The 18,124-nt window shown below is 32.8% G+C and overlaps 1 protein-coding gene across 5 annotated transcripts in view; it reads left to right on the top strand.

The window, feature by feature from the left end:
• The window catches only part of LOC127871510 (uncharacterized), a 58,485-nt gene extending 51,636 nt beyond the window's left edge, over positions 1-6,849 (top strand). For all 5 annotated transcript variants that reach the window (XM_052414504.1, XM_052414506.1, XM_052414505.1 and 2 more), the window contains 2 exons: positions 2,684-2,822; positions 3,056-6,849. In XM_052414504.1, coding sequence (XP_052270464.1) covers positions 2,684-2,822; positions 3,056-3,127 — 211 coding nt within the window. In that variant the 3' untranslated portion in view covers positions 3,128-6,849. The remainder of the gene's footprint in view (positions 1-2,683; positions 2,823-3,055) is intronic.
• The last annotated feature ends 11,275 nt before the right edge of the window (positions 6,850-18,124 follow it).

Here is an 18,124-nt window from a genome sequence, read left to right as displayed (position 1 = left end):
GTGTTAGGTTTCATATTAACAATGAGGTTTGTCCATAGATAACATCTGGTTATATGATCAAGTATGCTTAATGAAATGAGGTTTCCTGTTCCCAAAGTGATAATTGTGTATATATCTCGATCATGTACAAACATGACAAGAAAGACCACACCTGTCGCAAAGGACGGTAAATACCCAATTCGTTTATCGATCTAATCCTATTGACAGACGCTTTAGTATCGTATCAGACTAGTTTATGACAACGCACTTGACGCACATGCCCTACAGCGCTCAGGTAAACACCATTTTAGGCATAAATAACATTTTAATATAGTTTGTAAATATCCTTAAAAGCAACGCACTGTATCTTTTATTAGTATAATGCAAAAGATACAACTATATTGCTATGATTCATTAAATTTTTGATACTGATCGTATATGTAGTTTGTTCTTTTTCGTTTCTTTATAAGAATGACTACATTAAGACAAGGGATTTTGTTTGTAAATTTTTGTTCTCTAGGTATATAAAACATAATACAGCACAATGCATTTTATTAAATAGACAAATGCGTATAGTTTAAATCAAACATAATAAATGTGTGTCATGAGAATAGCGTTTCGTTAGCACATTCATTTTATCTGGGTATATTATCACAGGTGTGATAAGTAATCTGAGTGCTGATATAACAAATTCGATTTACTATAACTATGTAAATAGAAGGCCCGTTTATCATTTCATGTAATTAACCCTATGCGATTTGCCAATGCGATACAAGTTAAGGAGAAAAACAGCGCTTCTGACATCGTCGGCGTGGTTTGCCTGCAGCAACATGCGTCCATAACGCATTTGAGATCGTGATCAGATCTTAACGCCCCGACACAGAAGACAAATATGTCATCGACATACAGATATCTTCGACGACGATGTATCCTTCGAGAAAAGATGACGTCACAGACGACTTCAATTAGGATCCAACATTGTCGACATTGATCCAAATTGTGAACCAGCATCAGTACCAAACAACGAGTGGACTGTTAATGGACATTTCACGCGTCGTCGAAAATGATTTTTAAAGATACGATGATATGAATGGACTTGATGATGAAATTCGCGCGTACTTTGTACATATATTAGATGAACATTTTTATCGTCTATGAACTTATATATATATATGTGTGTTACCTTTATTACGGGTACATAAACAATAATTATAATACTACAGTCATGAACGCAGTCATTCTTCAGAACTCTATATAATAAACGTTTGAAGTATTCTAAATCGTGCGACAACCGAGGACCAACAGCTTCTCCGACTGACAATCATCGTCTTCATTCGGAAGCCGCCGTCTTCAATCGACTGCATGTTACCATCTACAACCAGATGTCACATACTCTCCAACCGGACGTCTCATCTCTTCATCCAGACGCCACATCGCCTCCAGCAAAGATGTCAAAAAAATGGACACTATTCGTATTGGATTTCCCAAATCAGTGACGCATTCCACTTCATTGTGATTGACATTGACTATTTAAATATTCCGACGTTTTATTATTTCAGCAGAAACATTAGTTAAAAATTTCATTAATAATTTGCAGATTTTCATAATATATATGTTTTAGTCACTAATGTTTTCATGTTTGCGTGTTTGATTTTTTTCATCGTTTGTGTTAATATGTTTTCGTTTACTTCCATACTTAAATTCTTAAAGAATTTTCTGTATCCTAAAAAACATAAAAATCAAATTGAGAGGATAAGTTGTGTCACATTATGGTTAGAAATTGTAGGTAGAATGTGTGGGTTTACCTCATATAAAAAATATTGAAAATTTTATTAAAAGGGCAAGTAAACATGACAGTCACAAAGTGCACATATGTTCAAATAAGCATATCGATGAGGGAGAAATTAAAGAATAGTATAGTTGACACAAGGCCGGGTATGTTTGTATTGGTCATGCAAAAGTGTTTATTCAGTTAAATCTCTCATCAAAAGGTTGGATAAAGCTAGTTAATATTTGGATGGTTTGTTTATCCCGTTCCCAGGGCTTCATTGATTCAGTATCTTAAATAATCCACCCAATCAGAAACAACCATGCATAGAACACTGACCAATGGGATTGATAACTGAGTTTTTCACGGGGTAGATGTTAGAGGGAAATAGGCAGTTAGCGTTTAGACCTAGAGGTGGATAGTTGGAAAAAGACACAATTATGTAGCAATCACAACGCATTTATATAACCGAAATATTAGTTAAGTCATACATTAAATTGGACTCGAAACATCTATATGGTGTTGTTGAATATTTATCCTTCTTTATGCAGAGAAATTAATATTACTAGAGAGGGACGGACTTGTCCCATGCGTGACACGAGAAAATGGTAGTTAATGCAAATCTCGTCATCTTGGCAATACGTGCATGACGAGATATCGTATGATAGGCTACACACCGGTAATTTAAGAGTATTGAACATTGCTAGTAACTATGTGTCGTCCATGAACTATGAACGATTACGTGACATGTGCACAATTTGTACTTTGAATTTTTTTACGAAATAATGGTGAAACTGAAATGATCACTCGAGAAGTAGTATTTGTACTGGTTGCTCGGTGTTGACATTGTATTTGTTATAGCAGATAATTCTTAGTTATGTGTTACATTACTATATTTTCATTGGTTATGTTAACAATGTTCATTTATTCATCTAGAACTGGTTTCATGCGCTGCGGACTTACCGCGCTGGTACTAAACGAGATACAACGCATCAGAAAAGAAAATGGGCTAATCAACATTGTGGAATCTGTCAAAACAATAAAAACCAGGTGTCGTGATTTGGTTCACAACAAGGTAAATGCCGATATTTTCTCGTGTTTGTCTTAACAGTTTATCGTCTTGCAATGCTATAAAAATGCATTTATAAATATGTTATAAGGTATTAAAGACGTTAACTTGATAGTTTTATTTATATATACAGGTGCCATGACATTACGATGGCTCTATATATAAATGTAACCAATACTTCAATTGACTTGCGTTTCCAAGATTTATTTGTATGTGCATGCTTATTTTTTTACCTTCAGACACAGTACAGATTTTGTTATGAAGCCGTTTTGAAATACATAAATACGTCGGGAACCTACCAGAACCTGTAAACCAATCATACAGACCGTTGACATACTTTAAAAACGTACGAAATTGTGGGCTTTTATGGTCATAGAAAGTGATTAGGTATTGATAAGCCAGATGACACTGATGAAGTTGAGTTGGAGATTGATGATATCGATGGTGATGACGAAGATTGTTCAAATACTGATTAATACAACAATGAAATATTAGCATGAATAATCATGTTTTGGCATTTGCTTAAATGTACTAGCACAACTGGATGACTTTACTTTCACATAGATGAATATGGAAATGGTTGCTTTTAGTCATGTGAAAGATTTTTGATGTACACATACTTAGTACATAACAAGGCCGGATGACAATTATAATGTTCGTCATTATTTACTTTGTAAATACATTTTAGTTAAAAAAATATATTTATTGAAAGTATACGTAGTTAAACTATTGTTTTATGTTGATAAGAATTGTGCGTGATAAATGCTAGTAGATGTGTGTACATAAAAACAGTACATGTATAAAATATGATAATTTATCATGTATACAAAGTATGTTTAATGTCTAGATGAAATTAAATAATTGTTTGATTTTCGTGACAAATGTTGTTAAAAAAAATAAAATAAAAAATAAAGTATACGTAGTTAAACTATTGTTTCATGTTGATAAGAATTGTTCGTGATAAATTCTAGTAGATGTGTGAACATGAAAAACAGTACATGTATGAAATATAATAATTTATTATGTACATAAAGTATGGTTAATGTCTAGATGAAATTAAATAATTGTTTGATTTTCATGCCAAATGTTGTTACATGTAACAGTTGTGTGACATAAAATGTTAGTAAATGTTTTGTTTATAATGATACTGTAAATGTATAACATATAGTACAGATTTTTGCGTTCCGTAACAAAGTATTGTAATAAATCAAGAAAGTCGTTAAAAGGACCAAGTGGTCCTTTTTCAACCTATAAACACTAATATCAATACATTAGATTATGTTTAACTGAAAATACTGAATATGTTAAAGGGCATATTTAAGCAATGTTAGATCATTTAAAATGTCAGCAGATAAATTTCGAAATTTGCAGTGGGTATGAAAACCGCTGAAATAAATCAGATGAAATGAATTAAAAAAGAAAGAATATATTAAAAATTTAGTGGTTTTTAACCTACAAGTACACTGTACTCATTGGAATGTTTTGTTTTGAGCTATGTTATACGCATATGTACTAAGACGAAGAGTGCTTATTATTATCGTGATCACATGTCTTTTAAATCTAACTATATCAAATTATTCCAAAAATTAGCAGTTTTGTGTTTGATTTTGTTTATTGTTCCTGAAATCTCACTAAAAGTCTTCATTAACAAATGTTCATGTTTGAATTAAATCAGGAGAACCTTTTGTGTGTTTTTAATACAGTATTTAGACTAATATGTTGAAAATTATTTCAGTAGAGTAAAAATTCAATGAACTAAAACCTGAAAAATGGACTAAAACAGCAAAACTAGTTAAAATTTAGTGGTTTTTAACCTACATAAACTGTAAAAAAAATAGTGGTTTTAACCTAAAATCACTCTGCGATTATTGCATGGTTTGTTTAGAGTGCAATTGTATATATGCGAACAATATTTGATTGTTATAATGATCACATGTCTTATAAATCTAATTAAATCAAATTATTCCAGAAATCAGCAGTTTTGTGAGTGATTTTATTCATTTCCCCCCAAAATCACTAATAGATGCTGATCAAAAAAAGTCGTTGTTGGAATGAAACAAGGAGGCCATATGTGTGTTTTTAAAACACTAATTAGACAAATATGTTGGACATTGTTAACTTTGTAAAAAGAATTTGCAGAATTAAAAATTGAAAAATGGGCAAATTCGGCTAAAAAAAATGAGAATTTTTGTGGTTTTTAACTTTAAAAAAAAATACCTGGAAAATTATATTTTTTTCACTGAATTATCGAAAAGGTCTCTGATACCTATTTTAAAACCCCAAAACGGAAACCCTGGGTTAATTCGCATGACTGAAAATGTGTTTTTATTTAATTATTCCAGAAATCAGCAGAAAAACTTTCGATTTTGAGTAATTTTACCAAAAAAATCATAGATATAAAAGGCTGTGACACTTAAGAAATGGGTTTTCTGGAAAGATATAAAATACCCTTTTCAAATATACAAAAAAAATCTTGGCCTCAAAACTTGCAATAAACACCCGTGGGCTCTCGGACTATATGCGATGTTAATTGATAGGATATCAGTTTTCTCATTGCTGATTGCATATATTCAAGTATTTGTTATATAGTTACCATGCTGTGTGCACATACATTTATATGTAAACATATAAAGTATATTATTTTAAACTACAAATTTGTTTTTAGAAATTATATTGAAGAATGCAGATTATGTATTATATAACACTTTGTCTTTTCTATTCAAATTACCTCCACAAATGCGTTTAACGCTTAAAACAACAGTAACAACCAGTTATTGGCTTAGTTTACCCATTCATTGATGATTTCAAATGTCTCAAATATCTAACCTGCAACTGTTCATGGTGGGGGCAATTATATGCTGGGACAATTGAGATAAAGGTTGCCAACTTATTTTGTTTCTTTTTTGAAATGTGTGAAAATGGTTTGTGCAAGGTTAATAGTCAATATTGATAGACGTATTAACAAGGATGGCGTACTTCTATACCATTGAATTATCACAAAATAAAAACAGAATGCTTGAAAGTTCATAGTTCGATTTCATCTTTGGCACATTATTTTCTCACTTAAAGCCACATACCTTGAAATGAAATACACGTTAATCAATACATATAGATGAAAGTGTGCAAAATTGTCATTAAATCTAAAGCCTGGTTAGCAAGTAATTTATTATTATTCAAACGGTACCGCTTTTAAACCCGAAAGTAGGATGTATACGTCCATTTCGACAATCGCGATTATTTTTAAGTTTTAAAGCGCAAAAAGACGGATTTATACCTTGCAACTAGCAGATTTATTCTTATTGGCATAGATAAAATTAAATCAATAGCCTATTTAGCAAGTAATTTTTTTGTCAAACGGTACCGCTTTTAAAACCGAAAGTAGGATTTCTAGACGTATACGTCCATTTCGACAAACGCGATTCTATTTAAGTTTTAAAGCGCAAAAAAGACGGATTTCTACCTTGTAACCACCAGATATATTCTTATTGGAATAGATAAAATATGTTTCTTATTTATACTTAAATTTACTATGCCAAATAAGTTGTGTGGCTTTAAAAGTTACAAATGCATCATTTACAGTTGATCCATTTGCAACAATATCTTTTCTTCACGATTTCGTTTTTATGTTTTAGTTCTGTTTTTGATAGGATTGTTTGTTCCAACAAAAAAGATTCTATTCTAGATTAACACTTTTTAAAATGAAAAACTATCAGATCTAACTAATTCTCAAAGGTGTTCTTATCCATGGAAATATATGTTTTATATCAATCGTATACTTTCTCTGTTCATTAGATGCATTATATTTTAATCAGAATTTGTTATATAATTAGAGAGTAAATAATATGCAGAAACTATTGTTTTTCTAATAAGATAACATAGTTGTTAATGCATATCTTTGTGGGTTTTTTTAATGTATCGTTGAATATTACAAAATATAGGTTACACAAACTGTTCACATATTCATGTAACACAACGTCATACTATTATTATTAAAGACACGTTTTGTATATTAATTCGGCTCAAACAAACATCATAGATAAGTGACTATTGGACCATAGTTGTTGTTTTTTCTCTTGTGTTTTTTGTAATATATGTGTTAACATTTTTTTTTATTGCGGTTTAATATTTATTGAAACAAGCATGCGTTTAATATACTGCATACCGCTTCAACGTATCAAAATAAAAATAAAAGTTATCAACAAAACTTGAACAACGTTCTTAAACTAGCATTCATGCGCTTTGAAAGATTGTGTTGGTATTATCCTATTGTATATGCAGCCCTTATTATAAATGTCTAGCTTCAATTTGGCAATTCACGTAAAATTGTCTCCTTAACCAAAATTTTGCATTAGGAAATCATTTGACAATCCAATTAAAATTTACTGGAATGGTAATATACTCAAACGTAATTTAGTTCTGCCGATTTTCCTTACACGTCGCCTGTGTAAATATATGTATTTTTTCACGAGACCTAGTTCATTAAATCTATAAATACTTTAGACTCCTAATTCAATCACATGTTCATGAAATATCAAATGAAATGTAAAAAGTCTAACATTTACATCGGATTGGATTAGATAACATGGTCTTGAATAATGATAAGAAAAATCTTCCAGATATAAATTGATTAGTTGTTTTAAGATATAATCTATGTATTAAAATTATTAATGTTTTGGGGTATATATCAATACATTATATAATGTTTAATGCTAAATTTGTTATGACCTCAAAGGGAAAAACGTAAGGTAGATATAATTTTAATGTTTTAGCATTATACTGTTTAACATGCATAGGTTCTTTGTATTGTTGGTGACGGGAAATTACATGTACGTTCGTGCATATGTACTGTATTAGTTGTTGCTATAGATACGAATAAAGCATACGTACTCGCTAATAAGTGTGTTACTTGTTATGACGTGATTGATACAACAGTATTAAAAATAAAAGGGGGTAATAGCCTTTAAAGCCAAATTTAATTTGAAGGTTTACCTGAGGTAACCCCAATAATAATAAGCAGTCAATAAAAAAATCGCACCATGTTTCATCAAGATTGAGTCATAAGTAAGGCATAAGCAAGAATGCTTTTAAGTTTTTAAAAGATTTGATCCGGTTACTTATTTTTGGACGCATGTGACCCAGAATCGAGCTTGTCCTACAGATCGTCAAGAATACAGTCTGAAAAAGTGTTCTCAAGACTGAGTTATGAATGCTGCTTCTTGAGCGGTAAGAATATTTGACATTTTACCGGTTGACCTGGTTTTGGACACACTTGACCAAGATTCCACCATGCCTTAATAAATTTAATTTATGTGGCTTCTCGAGTGCTACTAAGTTTTTTTAAGATTTGTCCTTGTGACGTTTTTTTTTGTCAAACGTGAGCCTGATTTGACGTTACCACAAGTAACTTTAAGAATCAAGAATTAGGTGATATTTTGTTCAATACGAATCAAAAGTGATATTTCAAGAGGAAATGTTTGATTTTCTAACATCATATACCTTTATTAAGATTGACACAGTACGGTGTATATGATTTCCTATATATGAAACAAACATATTTATAGAAACGTCCGTATCAACTGAAATGTTTGGAAACATGAATTAATCAAACATACCGTAAATGTTTATCTTTTATAAAGTAGTTCCGACCGTTTTAACCGGCATATGTGTAGTCTACGCGTACCAACTATATACAGAGAAAACTCTACTATCTGCAATCGTTTGCAACAAATACCCAAATTATTATAATAACTTGTATGTCAAACTTCGCATGCTGAATTATGTCACTTTAATTGAAGTAGTACACGAACATTCGTTTGATGTAGTTCATAGCGTGTAAGTTATTACTTTATATGAATGGTGTTCATGCCATCAATATTTTACATAATTCAATTTCAAGTTACGGTTACCCAAAGTCAAGTCAACCAGTATCGGTGTAATAATGTTAATCGAACTACATTTTTATGCCACAGAAAACAACACGCGACTGGCAATCTCGTTTAAAAATCGGATATGTCTTCAAGAAATTTTTCACGCAGCACATAATGACAACATACATAAACTTAACTGTGTGCCTTCATGCTAAATGCCCAGAATTATTCCCAACAGCAACATTCAGGATTGTTTTTTTCCAGAAATTAACATAAAATACTGTTTACTGGTGTTTAATCACACATAACACTTGTCACATAATGCTATCGAGACAATACGATACAATGGTTGCGTTTTATTGTAAAATGACAAAATACTTTGAACTGAAAAGAATCCCCCTATAAACATAATGCTACAGAAATCGATCTTCCGGCCGGCATGCTTCTTTCTAAAACAGCATCTTATATATGATATCGCTGATGGATAACCTTGCATTTTATTTCGTGGATCTCAAACTATACATGATTTGACAGACTTAAATCATGCTTTGGGATTCGGGGTATAACTCATTTTTTACGTTCAAGTTATATATGCAACAGCACACATGAAGAATACGCGGTTTACGTGCTATAACACATTTATACCACGAAAGTTTTTCAGTATATATAACACATGTGCAAAATTGACGCTTGCTTTTTGAAACAAGCTGGGTACGTGCACAATTTGCATGCTTACGATGAACGGTTTACATGTTCTAACTCGCATGTATGCTGCACACTTGCATGATATGGCAGACTTGAGCATGAACACACCATGCGTGATATGACATACTTGTAGCATGAACGCAATACATGATATGACAGACTTGTAGAATGCACAATAAACAAGATATGACAGACTTGTAGCATGCACGCTATACATGATATGCCAGACTTGTAGCATGCGCGCTATTCATGATATGGCAGACTTTTAGCATGCACACTATACATGGCATGGCAGCCTTGTAGCATGCGCGCTGTACAATATATGGCAGACTTGTAGCATGCACACTATACATGGTATGGCAGACTCGTAGCATGCACGCTATACATAATATGGCAGACTCGTAGCATGCACGATATACATGATATGGCAGAGTTGTAGCATGCGCGCTATACATGATATGGCAAACTTGTAGCATGCACGCTATACATGATATGGCAGAATTGTAGCATGCGCGCTATATATAAAATGGCAGACTCGTAGCATGCACGCTATACGTGATAAAGCAGACTTGTAGCATGCACGCTATGCATGATATGGCAGAAGTGTAGCATGCGCGCTATACATAAAATGGCAGACTCGTAGCATGCACGCTATACATGATATGGCAGACTTGTAGCATGCGCGCTATACATGAAATGGCAAACTTGTAGCATGCACGCTATACATGATTTGGCAGACTTGTAGCATGCGTGCTATACATGATATGGCAAACTTGTAGCATGCATGCTATACATGATATGGAAGAGTTGTAGCATGCGCGCTATACATGATATGGCAAACTTGTAGCATGCACGCTATACATGATATGAAAGAGTTGTAGCATGAACACTGTACATGGTATGAGAGACTTGTAGCATGCACGCTATACATGATATGACAGACTTGTAGCATGCACACTAAACATGGTATGGCAGACTTATAGCATGATATGGTCGACTTTTAGCATGCACGCTATGCATGATTTGACAGACTTGTAGCATGCACGCTATGCATGATATGTCAGATTTGTAGCATGCACACTATACATGACATGACACACTTGTAGCATGCACAGTATACATGGTATGACAGACTTGTTTCATGCACGCTATGCATGGATATGACAGACTTGTAACATACACGCTATGCATGATATGACAGACTTGTAGCATGCACACTTACATGACATGACACACTTGTAGCATGCACGCTGTACATGATATGACATACTTGTAGCATGCACGCTATACATCAAGCGACAGACTTGTAGCATGCATGCTATATGATATGTTATACGAGTAGCATGTACACTATACATGATAAAACGTATTTGTAGCAGTCATACTATACATCATAAAACATACTTGTAGTATGCTCACTATACTTTATATGACCGACTTGTAGTATACACGCTGTACAAGATATAACATACATGTAGGATGCATGCTATACATAGTGTTAAATACTTTTAGCATGTACGCTTTTGATGAAATTACACACGTGTAGAATTCAAGCTTATTATAATGGCACACTATTGCGGCATTCACGCTTTACATGATAGGACACTATTGCAGCATGCACGCTGTACATGATCTGACATACTTTTAACATTCACGCTATACATTATATTACACACTTGTAGCATGCACGCTGTACTTCTAATGACATACTTGTAGCATGCACACCGTCCTGTATATGGCATACATGTAACATGCACCCATTACATGATATGACACTCTTATTTTAATTTTCTGTAAGTTAAAAAAAATAATCATAAAATTCAAATGGGTTCGACAAAAGTCCCAAATCCATTAATGGCAAGGAAGTCTTGTTATATCTTAATTTGTTGTAGCCCCAACACCAATTTTACGGCCTATAAAGTAGAAGTTAATGCTTGAGCAGCATTTTGTAAATAATACTATGACTGGTATTCTCGTCAATTTTTAGTTTGTCTTTTCGAAGAAAACGTCAATTTCTCTAAATGCCTTGGCATCGGATTCTGAGCTTGTTAAAAGTGTGTTTTTTGGTGGTGGTGGTGATGCTGGTGATGGTGGTGGTGCTGGTGGTGGTGTTGGTGTTGATGCTGGTGGTGGAGGTAGTGGTGGTGGTGGTGCTGGTGCTGATGGTGGTGGTGCTGCTGCTGATGGTGGTGGTGCTGCTGCTGCTGCTGCTGATGCGGGTGATGGCGATGGTTTTAGAAGTAGTAGTATTAGTAGTAGTTGTACTAGTATTAGTAGTAAAAGAGGAAACAGCAGCAGCAGCAGCGTTAGCAGCAGTAGTAGTAGTTATTAATGACACATTATAGCATGCAATTTCAAAGACAGAACATATGTTTAGTTAGAGGTTTAGTTAGATATGAAATGTTCCATCCCGAAATCGGTTGATAAAGATCTTTAACAAATTAAGGACATATATAATATTTTATGCACACATAAAAGATTTAATGTCATTGTACGATTTCTTAATTGTTGAACATTATATTGGTTCAAGCCTTATATTTATTTACTTGTGTATAACCTCAGTGTGGGGTCACATGGGCTCTTTTGACCAATCAAATTCAATGTTGGCCATTGTGGCCCTTTGGATCCTTCTAGACTAACGTGGCATCCAATATGGTCGAAATTAACAATTACGCTCTTAAGCGATACTTCCAATGATTAATTTTAATATGATATGATGCCGTTTCATTCCGTTTATGTGAAGGATTATCTCTCGTTGTACGAAGATTTACACCAATGGTGTTATCCCGTGTGATACTAAGTTTAAAGGGCAGTTGAACATGTACACATGCTTATCAGTGCCGTGTGCAGAAAACTTTGCGCAGTCTACGCAGTCTACCGTGAAATGTTTCCAAGATGGCGGCGCCCACAGCGTTATTAGCGCATATCGCCAATTTTTTTTATGCTGGTCAGCAACACAGTTGTCGCTGCCCTGTATCAGTCATACTGATTCAGTTCAGATAAGTATTCAAATATCGCGTTAACATTTGTGCCTGACTAAGTTCTGGCTGTTTAAATTATTATTTTTTCTGCCTTTTTAAGAATGATGATCAATTCGGGTCAGCTCTTTATATCTTGTATATTTATTATTGTCTTATTTAATTTTAAGTTCAGCCTGGGCTTATACTTAATGAATATTTACGACACATTTGTATTATCAGTTTAGCTGGGTTTCCCACTGTCACTTTAACAGATGTCATCACGTTTTTATGAAATAAACAATAAAATATATGGTCAACGTGTGTATTTTAACATTCTTGTGATGTGTTTTGTTGTGCTATTGTTGTTAATGTTTTCTTTGTGGCAATTATTTGGTTGTAATATTTTCATTAACATTTCCTTGTTAAGTCTGTAACTTCTAAAAACTATACAGTAATTTTAATATTCTTAAAAGCTTCATATTCATATATATATATCTTATTTGTATGTGGTGTGGTGTGTCTTATAGTCACACTGTAATTTTAACCTTCAAGTTTTGTCTTGTAGTCACATCTGGTCAGTCTATTTGTGACTTGTAGTCACAATAGTTCACATAAGGTTATACCCAAGGAGTGTCCGTAAAGGTGTCCGGTAGCTGCGGAATCCCACAGCCCGAGCCAGAGAACAGAAATATCCTTTCACGTATCCTTCTGTTAATGAAAAATCGTGTCTTTATGATGCCAAAAACTTGCTGAAGTTTCTTTCTACATTTTTATTTATCAAACTATTTTCCATTATTATACTTTCATTAATGCTTCATAAGTGTAATATCTATCAATCTTAATTTTTATATCAATTTTATGTACAGGTATATGTTTTGTAAACACATTTTGATTTATATTTATTATATACATAGGTGTTTCATCAAATTAGCAAGTTTAGGTTTCAAGTATCTGTGTACGTATAACATTTGTGCTCATTATAAGCAAGACATATGTATTTGTATCTATCTCTAAAACACACTCAAGTGTTATTGTCACTAAAAGCCATGCTCGCTATTTAATATACTATCATTTACCGGTATGTGTCTTTATGTACTTAAGTCATGAACAATGTGAATCATATTCACAATCTTGAACTCATGGGTTATATACTGTATGAATTATAAAAAAGCAGCTCTTCTTAACATTTGATTATGTTTTCGACTCACAGTATATTTTACAATAGGATTTTGGAGACAATTATTTATAATCTCTTTCGCAATATTAATGTAATTTTTGTAATCTGTCATTATATTTTCAAGATTATACCAAGTTTAAATGATTTTAATCATCTGTTCTGTATGCTGCTGGTTTATAATATATGCACGCTGTTAGTTATCATTTCAGGCCATGCCTACCTCTCAACACCGCAATACAAAGGATCTGTCCGCTGGCTGGCCCTTCCTGTACAAGAACTACACAGGGGCGAAAAGGCACGTGTCTAGCCCTTCCTTTGAACACTACATTAAACCTGCCTACCTCTCAACACCCCAATACAGAGGAACTGTCCACTGGCTGGCACTTCCTGTACAAGTACTACAATGGGACGATTAGGCACGTTTCCAGCCCTTCCTATTGAACACTACATTAAACCACGAAGGACCGGAACAAACAATTACGGCTAGAAACAGGAAGACTTCACTCTTCAGAACATTGTGTTTTATCTAGTGAACTTCCGTTTTTTTAGTTCTCATTTCATACTTATATATTTTTAATGTTATACCGAGTATAGTTATCAGCTCAGGCTGATACTAATGGTTTAGTTCTCTCTAAAGTAGGTATGTATATGCCTGATTTAAGTTTTTCAGTTTAGACTGATATTGATGTTATAGTTCTCTACGAAGGAACTATTTTTATGCAGGCCTTGATTATATTTTTTCAATATTCGGCCTGATTTTGCTTATACCGTTCAGGCTGATATTGTTGTTATAGTTCTCTACGCAGGAACTATGTTTATGCAGGCCTACACGAAAAGACGATCGATAAATAACATGTTTAGCTGCATTATATTTATACAAAGAACGTCTATGTGACGTGGTTTAAAGTCACGCTGGTGGTAATGAGCTTAATGCAATCATAGTTACAAACCGGTATATATTCAAGCTCGTGAATTATTCATTGCTCCATATGACTATCACAACAAAATCATACAGGGAAGAGCAAGTTGATGGTGTTACACCAACATAAGTAAACGAATGTCAGGTAAAAGTATATACTTTCCCCGCTGATATCAGTCATTTGTTCAAAGTCCTTTTCATTGAGTTCAATAAAAATTGACACCGTTTTTTTAAGAAACAAATAAATGCAGTTTAATTGTGATCTTACTAATTAAATACTATTTTTCATTACCGGTAACTACATTATTGTATTTGATTGATTATAATTCATTTAAACAATGTCATTTACTATACATATTTGTGTACATATGCTCAAACTATAACAGTGACACATGTTCTCTTAATATTGTGTATTATATATTAGAAAACTATAGTTCTGTGTATAAAGAAGAATAAATAGAGAAAGTAGGATTTCACGTTTGATAATAAGTCTGAACAAAAGTGTTCATCACCATTGCATGCCCGCTAGTAGCTGCAGCTGCCACAATGACTTAAAATAAACTAAAAAGGAATATATTATGGTTAAGTATGACGTATGATCAATGCGAATTTTGAAAACACTATTGGAAAGTATCATAGCGTTAATTCTCAGTGCGCGACTACATGTACGTTTGAAACATATAATTTGATTTGAAATATATAAATGAAATGTGTGTCGTCACAGTTCATCTGTGAATCATCGAAAAATAGACACTTCTCACATCATTAAAAAAAGATTATGTTATTGTAAATGATAACTCGCTGACACAGACATAACTAAATGCAGCCTTTTGTATCAGTTTACGAAGAGGTCGATTTTGTTGTAATAAAAACGTTTAAAAGCTGAAGCAAATACCATTTTAAAGAAATAATTGACGTGTGTGATAGTAAAGTAACATTTATGGTAACAGATCGAATGTACATAACATAAAAATACTTACATAATGAACAATTGAACTAATTGAACTAATCGTAACGAGTAAAACAACTAGTAAATATGTGAGAACTGTTGACTTCTGCTTATGTAACTTTTAATTAAAAAAAAATTGAATGTATCACAGTTTAAGATTGTTTTCTCGTTATTTCTCTACGATAGAATTTACTTCAAAATTCAAATGTCAATAAAACGATCTATTTAAATGTTCATGATATGCGCAAAAACATTTGGATAACTGTATTCATATGTATTTATTCAGAGTAGAAATATATTTGTTATATGTTATAAGCATACGCTGTGAACAGTCTATTCAAATAAATAAAAAGTGTGATATGAGCTGACATATAATTGTTAAACTACATTGGGAAAAAAAATCGCATTTATAATTTATAAAATATTTATACTCACCCATTTCAAACACAACATAAATAAAGGAATTAAAAAGTGCGTTTATCAATTTTAAACAGGACTTTTATACTGTTTGGAAGCAATTCCTATGATAAAAGCTTGAACATCTATATAAAAGGCAAATGCCTACCAAAGTTCATACTGAATCAGTAAATCTTGGTTAAGAAAGAACTTCATACGCGAAATCAACGCTTTTATTTTCACTGTTTTTATATAAATTGAACACTTATCAAAACTTAATTAACGCAGTTGCGAAATTTCATGAAGTTACCCACCTACTGTTGTAATATACAACATTCTTAAAACGTTAAGTCTTGTTTAATTTGCGGACGGCATTGTTATAATATCGGATTCTGAAAAGTGACTCAAACGCATTTAACATTTATTCATGATAGTGCGACTTTTGGAAACTTAAAATTTATTCCACACAATTTAATATAGTAGTATTCGGTAAAAGAAGGCAGAAAGGATTCAATTTAACATTGAATTACAAAATAAGATATGGTAAATGAAAACAATATTTGTGTTTATTTTAAATTATATGTTCGTTGAACAAATGGTAAACAAAACATCAGGACAGGCTTATTATGTAAAATATGCTAGTTTCTTTATTGAAACGTGTGCGCATTTTTGGTTTTATGCATATATAACCATTTCATTGAATAGTGTACATATAATATGGTCAAACTAGAACTTAAATTGAATTGTTATATGCACATATCCCTCAATTTTGTATCGATGAAAATATTCTCTCATAATTAATGCATATTTCAAGTTCGTAATTAACTTGTTTGTAAATTTAGTATACTCTGAATTATACAAAGTCTTAATTATAATAAATCACCATCGTTTATTTTAACTGCTAATTATACGCATCATAACTATCCGGCGTATCCATCATTATGATGGTAAAAGTAAATCAGTGGACACGAGCTAGTGAAAAGATTTATTTGCTCTTTACCGATCAGTAGGTTTACGGTAACCAAAGCACAACAGGTTTTCTTTTTATTTAATACTTTTAATTACTCTATTTATGTCAATTACTTGTTGGATGTTGTAAAGCCGTACAATTTTCTCATTTCTGCGTAGTAATTAGATATAGACAAAGAGCTCGGGATCAGGTTTGATTTCCATGAATATTGTCATTAAATTGATGACGTGATTTGTTAAGACTCCTGCTGGCTCTATAAACTGGCATAATGACTATATCTGTCATGATTTTTGTCGTCTTGAACCAGGCAGCAACAAAAGGTCGCGGTCATACACTGTGAAAACGCAGCTGTATGTTCATAAACAAAGCTCCTTAAAATACAAAACTGTCAAAGATTTGAGATTTAAGGTATAAGGGGGCTATGGAAAGGATCACACATAAGTATAAGTGGTTTTCTTTTGTTTAAAGTGCATGTCGTCTGCGAAATTTATTTGTTAAAATGGCGGATATTTTAACGTTGAACATAGACGCTGAGTTAAACATGTCTGGATTTTTAACTTGCGTTCGTGTGGAGAAAACAAGTTCCAATCTAATGAGCTTAATCAATACCCCAAGACATTGTCTGGAGGTCACCTTTGCAAACCATGAGTGAGAATTTGCAAACCATGAGTGAGAAAAGTCCAAAGAACAAGTAATTGGCAGGTTTGGTAGTTAATAATTTTAATCTAGAATGATATCTATTCGCTTTAACATTGAAGTGAGAAAACAAATATATTAATGCAAAACATCGACATTATGTTTTTTTCTATTGTTAACATTTCTCAGTGTAAAATCAAGGGAGATACAAGGTGAATAAAAATCAAAGAAGGTTATTAATTAGCAATAACTATTCCCTTACTGAGTAACTTATTCATCAGTTTGCATTAAAAAATGATTGTCTTAACTATTCATATGACATTTTATAAGCAACCTATAAGTAGTGTTTTGTTGGCTAAGCGTTTTGGGGGTTAAGTAGAAATAAAGCGATATTCGGACAAATATGCGCTCATGTAAACACATTGCTGACGATAATTTCAAGAGGGATTCACTGCTGTGTATATGTGTCTGCGTCATTTCTAACGGGTTTTTTTTTGCGGTGTGAAAACGCATGATTGCTTTAGCGGTATGAACGTATGAATAACTCCGTTTTGTGAATCATATCACGCAATATCCTCTTTGTTGTGCCGTACACACACACTTCCCTTTCCGCGTTATCATAATGAGCATACTTCTGAATTATGATCAAGTGTAGCTCATACTTAACACATTAGATTTACATTGGATAGAATCTCTTCAACCGTTTTTTTTTTCAGTAGCACTTACTTT

This window comes from Dreissena polymorpha, chromosome 3, assembly GCF_020536995.1.
Source record: "Dreissena polymorpha isolate Duluth1 chromosome 3, UMN_Dpol_1.0, whole genome shotgun sequence".
NCBI classification, from domain to species: Eukaryota; Metazoa; Mollusca; class Bivalvia; order Myida; family Dreissenidae; genus Dreissena; species Dreissena polymorpha.
This window is presented reverse-complemented; position numbering and strand designations above follow the sequence as displayed.